This window comes from Echeneis naucrates, chromosome 7, assembly GCF_900963305.1.
Source record: "Echeneis naucrates chromosome 7, fEcheNa1.1, whole genome shotgun sequence".
Classification (NCBI taxonomy): domain Eukaryota; kingdom Metazoa; phylum Chordata; class Actinopteri; order Carangiformes; family Echeneidae; genus Echeneis; species Echeneis naucrates.
Genome location: NC_042517.1, coordinates 23,038,511 through 23,049,920, shown reverse-complemented (window position 1 = coordinate 23,049,920; position 11,410 = coordinate 23,038,511). Strand labels below are relative to the sequence as shown.

Here is an 11,410-nt window from a genome sequence, read left to right as displayed (position 1 = left end):
TGACAACCAAACATGAATGGTACTCATGCTAAAAGAGGAAATGGTCTATACACAGGACTCCAGCAGCAGTGGAAATGGTATAACAGCAAAGTGAAGCGGGATTTTCAGTATGATCACTCCTCCCATTCAGTGTTGGGCATATAACCATTATGTTGTAGTTTTTAGTACGTTCATGATTCATGTAATAAGCTATATTAACTCATACAGGCTGCTTGTCCATTGCCTTGTGTAGCAAATCTTCCATCAGATACAAACTTTCAATTGGTAGAAAACTAAGACTCTCTGGGACTAACACCAATACATCAACAACCACACTTAATTGTGTTGGAGCCATTTTAGAAATAACAAATTCTCATTCACCCGCTGCTTCCTCATGGATGTAGCCCATGCATTGTAAGTTTGGCACAGAAAAGAGCAGAGTTTGGTTCAAAAGCGAAATAATATGAAAGAATAATAGAAAATAATGCCCCACCAAACTGCAACTTACAAGAGAAGAATGTATTTAAAGATACTTCTACTACTAATCAAAGTATCAAATTTTTTAGGATACACAGAACAACACACCTTCATATGTACACACAACTTCAAGTTTCTGAAAATCCAAGAAAAAAAAAAAAAATCAAGATATTACAGGAAAAAATCTCCACACTGTCAACCATCATAAACTGTTTAATCATGCTGGTTTATTGATGTAACTTGGAATATTAGTAATTTTAAGATCAGTTGCTTCTTTTTTTTTTTTTTTTTTGTTTTGTTCTCTGGTGACTCAGAGAATAGACTAGGATCTGGAGGGGAAAAGTGAATCAGGTGCCCCTCAATACAACAAAGATGTCAACTCAGATTAAAACATATACATAGAAAAGGGGACAACTATACATTTCTGTTCAATCAACACAACTTCCAAAATGCTTGAACTGATGAGTGGCATTCTGCCTTAGAAAAATTAGCTCTTTTAAATGAAACGAGCCAAAGTCTTGAAGCAGCATTCCCCCTTTGTGTTTGGATACTACTCCCACATCAATTTCTTCACTCGCTGCAGCTACAATATCTTTAAATTTCATATAGTAAAAGAGAAAATATCTTTTTTGCGTCACCAAATCTTGGAATGCACATCTTCTGAGATGACATAACATCTTGCACTTCTCTTCATAGGCTGATATTATAAGCACCATCTCATGTGGACACACAAGGTTCCACATGACTTGTACAATCAAAACATGCTCTCTGACCTAGGACCCCACAGGGATTGGGACAGAGCAGAGCTGTACCCCATAACTGGTCACTGGATGAGCTGAGCTCTCATTTTGTGGCTAGAGGGCCTGAACTCACTGAAATTTCACTGCTGTGGTAAATGACAGCTCAGTCGTGCTACTCTGCGGGCCATTCAGCTGTTTTAGGCAAATGCTTAGTAAATGATTAGTAAATTAATTACACAGAGCTGCCAAGCTAATTCAAAACCTGTTTGAGTGTATTCACATCAGTGGCTGTTTGGTTGGCATTGAATGTTTCTGATCCCAGAGAAGTGTCACTTCCCCTCCTGCCTCCACAACACCAACTGGACTGACTCTTCACAGTGTCAGGAAACAAATCAAGTAAAAATAACAGGAGGCAGAGCAGAAACAAGACTAGGAAAGAGGGTGGTCAATGAAGAGGATCAGGACAGATGAGGGAGAGCAAGTGGCCCTTGGTGGAGCTAGAGTTTGGGGCATGTTTACCTGCCTCGCACAGGCGATGGTGGGGTTGTAGCAGAGACTTTAGCCCCTGGCGGTCTGCCTCCAGCTCCAGCTCATTTCTCCCTGTAGAACAGCAAATACATCTTCAGAGGCTCTGGCAGCGGCAGGCCCAGTATCCTTTCTCTCAGGATGTTCACGGCCGGCTGAGGTTGGAGCAGCTCCCCGGTCTCCTTCTCTTCCTCCTCCTGCTCATCTTCTTCATCCTCCTCCTCTACCGTCTCCTCCTCTTCCATCACCCCTCCTCCTCCACGGACCGCTCTTCTGCTCCCTCTCATTTGCTGCCTTGCATCCCGCTCTCCCGCCCTCTCCTCTTCGTCCACAGCCCTCCCTCCTTGGTTGTTGTTGCTGTCCAGAGAGGCGGAGCTGATGCCACCGCTGGCCTGATGGGTGGCCAGGACAAGAGCATTGCAGTGGCGGCGGTGGATGCGACGGCGTTTGAAGCGAGGCCCGTACTTGTGGAGCCCAGCCACGGCCAGACCTCTACCCACACTGAAGGAAGAGCCTCTGCCACGCGATTGGCTGTCTCTTCTGTCTGTGGTCACTCTAAGAGTATGGCGGATGCAGATACGAGACAACTCCTGCAATGTCCGCACTTCATACTTGGCTGTAAAATTGAAAACCCCAAGCAGTGTTATTGTTAAATTACACACACAAATGTGTGTAATTTATCATCAGTTTGGAATTTAAAGAATACACTTTGAAATGGCACTCACGTAGTGGGAAAGTCTTGGGTTTGCGGTTTGTGCTGTGTTTAGGAAGCACCAGTGGAGCAAAGGACACAGAGATGATTTTCTTGGTCTCCCAGCTGTTCATCCCTGTGCGGGTGATTTTGGTCAACTACAGAAAGACAGCAGGATGAAATCTTCTGTCTCTGCAGTAGTTTCTTAGTTAATGGAGAAACTGCATTTAGCAACCAAGCAAGAAAAGGGTTACTATACAGAGCTTTTCTCAGATACCAGTCACTACGGCAGGCAGCACGGCGACGTAGTGGTTAGTGCTGTGGCCCCACAATAAGAAGGTCGCGAGTTCGAATTTTCTCCCCGTGCCTGTGTGGGTTTCCTCCCACCTTCCAAAGGCATCATGTTTGGGTTTATTGGTGACTCTAAATTGTCTGAGTGGTTATTTGTTTTTGTGTGTTGGCCCTGTGATGGACTGGTGACCTCTCCAGGGTATACCCTGCCCTCGCCCGTAACATTGGCTGGGATTGGCTCCACAACCCCCGCGACCCGGAAACGGAAAAGCGATAGAAGATGGATAGTCACTAGGGCTGCTGCTACCAAATATTTTAGTAATCGAGTATTCTACTGAAAATTCCATCCATTAATCGAGTGATTGGTTAAACATATTTTTGTTTCGTTAAAGCGTAATTATAAATATACATGAATAAAATAAGACATTTCACTTAATAATGAACAATTGGTTTCATTTTTAGACAATTAACATTTATCTTTATCATCGCTTTCGTCGTCGTCGTCGTCATGTCATGCCATAGAGACAGAGCGAACTTAAGCCCCGCCCACACAGGAGGGGAAAACAATCAAGAGCTTGCCACTGACTTTGACTCTTCATCGCATGGAGAGACTTAATCAACCTCAACCTGTCAGTAACATTTATCTGACTATCCCCTCGTTGTAAATCATGCAATGCCATTGAATTAGTTGAAGCGTCCTGCTTAGCAAAGTTAAATGTTTGAATAAACATAAACTACGTGACCATATGTTGCATGCCGCATTTGCAAAACGTGTTGCTTATTGTTTCCATAACGACGACGGTCGCCAACGGTTTAAGTGTGGAGAAATGTAAGAAGCCATATGATTGGCCATATGATTGATTCGCTGATGAATCCGCCAACCAGAAACATACATTTGATTGACACCTTTTTCAGCAAATGGTGATGTTGGTTGACCTGCGATGTCAGATTGGTCTCGAAATTCAACGTACAGATTACGTAGTTGCACATTCAGCAATTGGTATGCTCCGTGAATTTAAATTACAAGTTTGCATACAAATCATGTTTGTGAACTAAAGCGTGTGTAAATACAGAAATGCACGCTCTCTGCCTCACAAATACAATTTTGAGGCACACTTGTGATTTAAAATAATTTTATAAGTTTTTTTTTTATTTCTTCCTACTCTTTTTCAAACATGTTGTTATTTTGTTTGTTTATTGTCTTTATGTTTTGTTTTTATATACTCATTTTATTTTTTCTCTCTAATCATAGATATTTTGTTTGGTTTTGTTTCATGCTTGTTTGAAATTTAAGATTTCCAATTCAAAAATTCTAAATTCAACAGTAGCAGTGAGGAGGGGGCAAAAGCATTAACATGTTAATGATCAATCCAACGAAAATTATTTTCAGACATCTAGCAGTGGAAAATCTTTTGAGGGTTAGTTTCTGAATACAGGCTCTGAGCATTTCTCTGTGGACCCATCACATCATTATTATAGAACCTCGACCTGATTTCTAATCACAACATTTATACAATATGGGACCTTCACAAAACATCTAGATTTGATTATAACTACACTGTCCTTACAGGGTAATGGGGAGGCTGGAGTGAATCCCAGCGGAATTTGGGCAAAGGTCTGACGTAGAGACGCCAATTAATCTACACATATTTAGATTGCAAGAGGAATCTGGATTACGTGGCGTAAACCCATAATGGGGTTTCTGTAAGGCGACCTTGCTAACCGCCCTAAATGCATGGATTTAAATTGTTTTAATGTAACACTTCAATATATAACATAAATATATCTTAACCAACCTTTTCCTCAAGAGGCATCACCAGGATTCCCCCGACCTTGAGCAGGTTTTTCATGTAGTCCTCATGCTCCTTCTGCACCCCGGCCCCACAGTACACCCTGTCATACTGACGGCTTTCTGGAGGAATCTCCAGGCAGTTGCCCACAACGAAGGAGGGCTCACAGAATTCAAACCTGAGGAAAGACACAGGCAATGGAAAACACTACACACACAGGTAAATGCAACAACATCTCACTGATACATCTTGAGACCTACTTGTCAAAGCTGTCACTGGTTTTGATGAAGGAGTTGAGCTTTTGGTAGGCATACTCGATCACATCTGCGTGCAGCTCTATGCCATGATTCACCCCAAATGGTCCTGTTAATACGATCAAGAATACATGGTTTGTAACGCCACGATCATGCCAGGCCAACACCAAACCCACAGTCTGTTAACTCTGATTGTGCAGTCAAAAATGCAGAATATATTTCTATACTGACTGGTCTGATCTTTTGCAAACACAGAGCACAACCAGCAGATTACTCCAGTGTAGTATGTAGCACGTCCACGGAGCCTGACTTATAATGTATCATGTAAGTGCAAAACTATGGAAGCACCTGATGCATGAAGAATGGTCATCAATCACAGCTCACCCAGACCAATCATGTGGAACAGATTATGTTCATATGTTGATTAATTTCCAAGTTGTGCCCTTTCAGTCCCAGCAGTATAACATCCAGCTCAGCATAACCGGAAGTAAGGAGGGAGGGATGATGAAATGATTTTTGATTTACCTCAACTAGCCTTCCTGAAATCGTAGCCAACATCAACAAAGTCATTGCATGTCAGCATTTTACCTCCTGTGTACATCCCCAAAAACCGAACATATACACTATCCAAATTTGAAATACCTGTAATTAAATTCAAATAATGTCAATCATCAGTCACATGTTGAGCTGCTACATATGCCACATACCTAGAATGAGGCCGACCATGGTGCTGAGGTAACCAGTCCCACTGCCAAGGTTGAGGAAGGAGAGACCAGGGTGGAGATCCAGAGCCTCCATCACTTCAGAATAGATGCACGGGGCCGACAGGTGGATGTTTCCATGGCGCCACGCCAAATCCTAACAGGAATCATAGCTTGACTTCCTTTCACATCCAAAATCTTTCAGTGTATTAAAGTCTTTAGACCCATGCCGATACATGACCAGTGACTGTTCACAGAACCGACATATTAGCCCAGTCTGGACAGTCTCAATTGATTCCACAGATTTATTCTGCTCACCTTGTAGGCGTTATCCCGGTATTCATCCAGGTAATAATCAGCCCGATCGATGGCTCGAAAAGCTCGCTCCACCAGGTCAGAGCGGATGTAGTAAGCTTCCTTTAGGTTGTCAATCAAGTCATCATTGTCCTCACCAGCACTCACAGCTCCACCCATCCTGACTACAACACAGAGAAAAAGATAGTTTACTCTCCCAGGTGACAATGTGGCAAGTACATGCAACTTCATCATCACATCAGTTATCTTCCACTGCTATTTAGACTGAGGGGGTACAAGCGCAGAGAAGCACCAAGGATACAGCAGCTTCTTCTGTTTATCCTTAAATGTTTGTTTTTCAGTTCAAATGAATTGACTTGAATGCTTCAACATTCTTCCTAGTAGATTTTTAACAGTTGATTGTTGCACAGTAAAGTCAAATAATTCTGTTATGTGATAAATAATAAATATATGATGAATAGATAGCTCATATGTGAGTAGATTAGCAGATTAGTATATAGTGTATTAGAATATTTATCCAAAGGTAGATTGGTAGATAGCAGATTTGTAGGTTTAACCAAAATGTCTTTGTAAGTTCTATGTCTATTAAATAAGGAGATCATATATGAAAGTCCATCATAGAGGTGTTGTGTTAGTTGTGTTACAGATGCAAAAGTCACTTGTGTGCATTTTTTGTCTGATTAAAGACCAAACAGGTAGCTCCATTCTGAGCCATCATCTGCAAGGGTTTCACTGCTCAGAAAACAGAGCAGAGTGTTGCAGTACTGAGGCAAGAGATAACCAAGGCTTATCTGATGTTGCATTTACTGAATCAGTTAATTGTAAAAGTTAAGTAAGCAGACAATATCGAAAACAATCTTTGGCACACAAGTCCTTCAACAGTGAGGTTAATAGAGAACAACTGGTTTTCGTCTTTTTGTGGCATCTTCAAATGGGCACACTTTGGATTAATTTAGACCGACACAACCATTTAATGCGTTGAAAAGTGGTCACTGATACACAAACAGCACATATAAAACCTGAAACCACCAACCTTAGAGGCCTGACTGGAGCTTTTGGCAGCAGAGTGTAGGTGTAAAGTGCTTTGGTTTTGCACCAGGACAGTGCTGAAAACAACACCAGGGGATGCAATACCAGAAGACAGAGATCACACAGAGGGCTGGCTGCCAAATGCTGCAGTCATTAGACTGTAAAAGAACAAAGAGCTGTGCACTTTTAAATATATCCGGACCTCCTGCCTCTTAAGGCGCCTGGACGGGTTGAGGAAATATTGCCAGACACTGGCAAGAATTTTCAGAGGAGTTAAAAGGAGAGTTGAGTTGAGAATAAGATCAAATCCTACTTCTGTAATTGATGGGATGACCAGATGAGGGCACTGTGGCGCTCTCAGCAACACACTAAGTGGTTTAGTAGGCTGGTGGAGTACACACTTCCTGCAAACACTACCTGAGCTTTTCAAAATCGCCTTCTGATTCTTTGAATAAACTGCCACGTCTGCGCTATCCTTTCCGTGTCTCCGGGGTCCAGCTCTGACTCCAGCTGGGCTCAGATCACCGCAGCCTGCGGGCTGCACCCGTCGCTGTTTCTGCCAAGCAGGTGATCCATAACCAAAAAAAACAAACAAACAAAAAAAAAAAACCCCGCAACGTCCCGCGATTGTACCGACGCTCGTTACAAACGTGGTACACTAAATATCACACCTGCGACACGTTGTCATGCGGCAGCAAGGTCAGCACGCGCTGAAATCACACTAGTTGTCTTCGGTGGAGGACAACAGCTGCTGTGAGCGGAGCCCGGTGGGAGCGACAGCTGTACCTGGATGAAACGCCGACTGGTGGTCTCCCTCTCTGTGGGTTTGCTGCGGTTCAGCTTTTTGTTGTCAGGAGCTCCGGCTAGAGACAACACTGGTCGATGTAAACATTCAGCCAGCTGACGCGTTGACGTCAGACGTCACGCACGTAAATCAACGTCAGGAGGACGGTGGCCTACATTCGGCAGTGCCGCTGCGGAGTTGGAACGGTCCGCCTGTTGCTCCAAAGAAATCTAAGAATACACGTGTTTACTGCTAAAGTCCATCACACTTTTATCAGTGCTCACAGTTCAACTCTGAACGCACTCTGAGTTTAATGTAAGACAAAACAAACCGAAGCTGCAGCAAAAACAAATTCATTCATTTATCTTCGACCGGTTATCCGTTTCCGGGTGCTGGAGCCAATCCCAGCTCACATTGTGTGAGGGCCAACATTAGTAATGGTAAACTCGATTCATTTTATGGACTTAATCTGAGTCACTCACTAAAGTGATCTGTTTCACTTGAGTCAGTGTTGTAGCCCCCAATTTAGAATGATAATTCTAATTATAATGATACTAATCGTCCTCCTCTGTCATCATCATGTGCACAAAACATATCAGCCATATAGCGAACACCAGTGTGCTTAACCGCTTGTTTATCCAATGCTTATTACTTAGAGATACTGATGGAGTTAAATAAGTGAACCGAATCATCTGAGTCAGTTTCTGTTTCTGTTTCTGGTGAGTCCGCCGACTCCAGTCAGTGAACCGTTGCATCTGATTCAGAACTGTTTCTGGTGAGTCTGATGACTTGCCCTGTGGGCTTAGCAGCAGCCGACCAGAGGACTCATAGCATCCGGACGAATAAAGACCTCGGACTCATGATTCGTGATTCAGTACGAGGATTCCAATCATTAACCCAGGTGATTGAGGAACTGACCAACTCTAGCCAACAGACAGACAATCAACCACTCACACTCAGACCTGCGGGCAATTTAGAGCCACCAGTTAACCTAAACATGTATGTCTTTGGACAGTCGGAGGAAACCCACGCAAGCATGAGGATAACATGCAAACTCCACACAGAAAGGCCCCAGGCCTGGGAACAGAACCCACGCCCTCCTTGCTGTAAGGCAACAGCTCTGTGCTGCCTGTAAAACACGTCTCACCAAAATATATACATGTAATGTCAACATCCAAACATCAAATTGTAAAACACAACTGACTCCTGTCTGCCAGGTCACAGGTCACGACCTCTCATTGTTCATTGTGAACATGCATTTTCACCACATGGTCCACCAGATGTCAGTGCTGCTCAGCATATAAACTACATGTGCGTTACAATTAACATAAAGTCCCCCATTTTGTTCACCAGTCAAGAGCACAGTGTGTGTGTGTGTGTGTGTGTGCATAATATGTATCAATGCATGTCATATAACCTAACCTTCACTTATTCACAAGCCCCTTCAGTCTTTTTTTGTTTGTTTGAATTCTATTTTGAATTGTACAACATCCTCTTTATGGCACAGTATTCATTCTTTCATTTATCCTCAACTTCTTATCCGTTTCTGGGTTGTGGGGGGTGCTGGAGTCCCAGCCCACCCTCTGCACAGAAAGACCCCAAGCCAGAGAACCAAACCCACAACCTTCTTATTGTGGGGCCAGAGTGCTAACTGTTATTTCCTAGCTTGAGATCAATAAAGTAAATCTGTTGCTCTATCTATCTAGGGCAGCATAGAGGTTGGAGCTGTTACCTCACAACGTGAAGGCATCCGTGAGTTTCCTCCGACCATCCAAAGACATCATGTTTGGGTTAACCGGTGACACTAAATTGTCCCTAGGTCTGAGTGTGAGTGGTTGTTGGTCTCCGTCTGTCTCTGTGTGTTGGCCCTGTGATGGACTGACCTGTCCAGGGTGACCCCGCCCTCACCCAGCGTGAGCTGGGATTGGCTCCAGCACCCCACCTCCCGGAAAAGGATAAGCAGTATAAAATGAGTGAGTGAGTATCTCTCTGTCTGTCTCAGCAACATTAATTCATAATTTTTGTTGCACACATTTGTCGGTCTTTACTTGTTACTGTCTATACTCTTGTTGATATAATGCATACCCTAGTACCTTACCCTGACCATACCATCAACTAATCCTCACACTACACTTAAAACCCCTTTTACAAGTGTCATTCATCAATAATTTCTCATTTACTCATTTACACACAAATACACTTTTGTGTGTCTGTACTTGTAAGGACCCTCAGTGTGATAATACATTCACCAGTCTCTTACACCTGAATCTTATTTTAACTATAAAACATTAAAATTCGGGAACTGCCCCAAATTGTAAATTTAATACCAGCAAAATTTTCATGCAGGCACGCTCACACAGATGCTACAGAGTCATTCTTGTCTATGTTTCTTTATTTGTGTTTTTCATAGAGAACACTTAAAATGGTTCATACCCTCACAATAACTGACATCACTTGTCTGGTTTATAACACTGACACAGGAACAGGGGAACATGTACACAAGTACACAAACACACAGTCACAAATTCAGCCCATCTACAGTGTTTTACTTACCAACCAAAAAAAATGAAAACAAACAAACCTAAAAAAAAAAAAAAAAAAAGCAAGAAAAAAAATGAAAGAAAAACCATGAGACCCAGAGGACACACAGCCAAGGTCTGTCCCACTTTACAAAATGGTGCAGTAGCAAAGGAACAGCCGCATCTACAAAAGTAACAAAAATTCCCTTACAGTCTATCCTTATGGAAGTGCTTGTAATTTTGGAAGTTATGTACTTTTTTAAAAGGATATCAATATCAATGCCTAGAAAATCACCAGTAAAAATAGCTCATCTCTGTAAAAATGTGCTAGCAGGACAACCCTTGGCTGTGGATAATTTTTTCTTTGTCACAAACTTTTTTTATTTTTTTTACCAATTTTATCTTGTCTTCAATACAACAACAATAACACTGTTTCTTGATACAAATATGTACAGAGACTTCCACTTGTTTCAAAATAATGCCCTGCACACTGATGCATTATCTAGGGATGATGTGTGATGGTGTTCAGATTCCTTCACAGAAATAGTCCGTGCAGTTTGGCACCTGAATTGACAGAGTGAGATCACAGTTTCTTTAGCCTAACAAAAGGTTGTGTTTTTGGATCTCTGTCAAAAAGAATGGCCTCTATCTGCATGTAAAAGACACATTTATTTTAGTTCCCTATACATAATAACCCGACCCCATATACATAACACCCCCCCCCCGCCCCCCCAACACACACACACACACAATTTCCCCAAAAGTATTGGCTAAGAGCTCTAGATTCAGACCAAATGCTATCAGCAGTATTTGAACCAGGTTTGCCAAGTGTAAACATACGCTATCTTGAAATGAGTGGAGTGAGAAAGGCACACATGATAGAGACCACACAGCTTGTAACTACAACAGGGAGCCAGGGGAGGAGGTGGGGGGAGGGGCTTTTGGTTTTGTTCAGCTTGATGAAAAGTGCCACTCAACTTGACATCTCTTTCTTATGAGTCAGCGCATGCGGCTCTGCTCTGCACATCTGAACCCCAAAATGAAACCAGAATGCAAAGGTGTGCCCACCCGCTTCCCTCCCTCTGCCCTCCTTAAATGCACAGCTGGATTTTGGTCTGGACTGGTTTCCCTGAAAGAGTCATCATGTTAAATTCATTTTCATTCTAGGTGCTTTAGGAAAAATTGGGCCCTGTTTCTTTCCTCTCCTTTTTTTAAATCTTCTTTGCTATTTAGATTAATAAAGCTCCTCACTCCATCTCTCAGTACTTTTATGTTAATAAGGAAACATACAGTGTGTGGGTGCAGAACTAACCGA

General features: G+C 42.6%; 1 protein-coding gene across 2 annotated transcripts; it reads right to left on the bottom strand.

Moving 5' to 3' along the window:
- Positions 1 to 696: 696 nt before the first annotated feature.
- On the bottom strand, positions 697 to 7,700 carry pcmtd2b (protein-L-isoaspartate (D-aspartate) O-methyltransferase domain containing 2b). Of its 2 annotated transcripts, none has more exons than XM_029505959.1 (7): positions 7,579 to 7,700; positions 5,767 to 5,927; positions 5,455 to 5,605; positions 4,754 to 4,856; positions 4,500 to 4,671; positions 2,447 to 2,570; positions 697 to 2,337 (listed from the first exon to the last, which is right to left on the bottom strand). In XM_029505959.1, exons 2-7 carry the CDS (start codon positions 5,920 to 5,922, stop codon positions 1,787 to 1,789), a joined length of 1,257 nt encoding a protein of 418 aa, XP_029361819.1. In that variant the 5' UTR covers positions 5,923 to 5,927; positions 7,579 to 7,700; the 3' UTR covers positions 697 to 1,786. The 2 variants fall into 2 exon arrangements, with proteins under 2 accessions (XP_029361819.1, XP_029361820.1); XM_029505960.1 differs by having other exon boundaries at positions 7,464 to 7,675.
- Between the last annotated feature and the right edge of the window lie 3,710 nt (positions 7,701 to 11,410).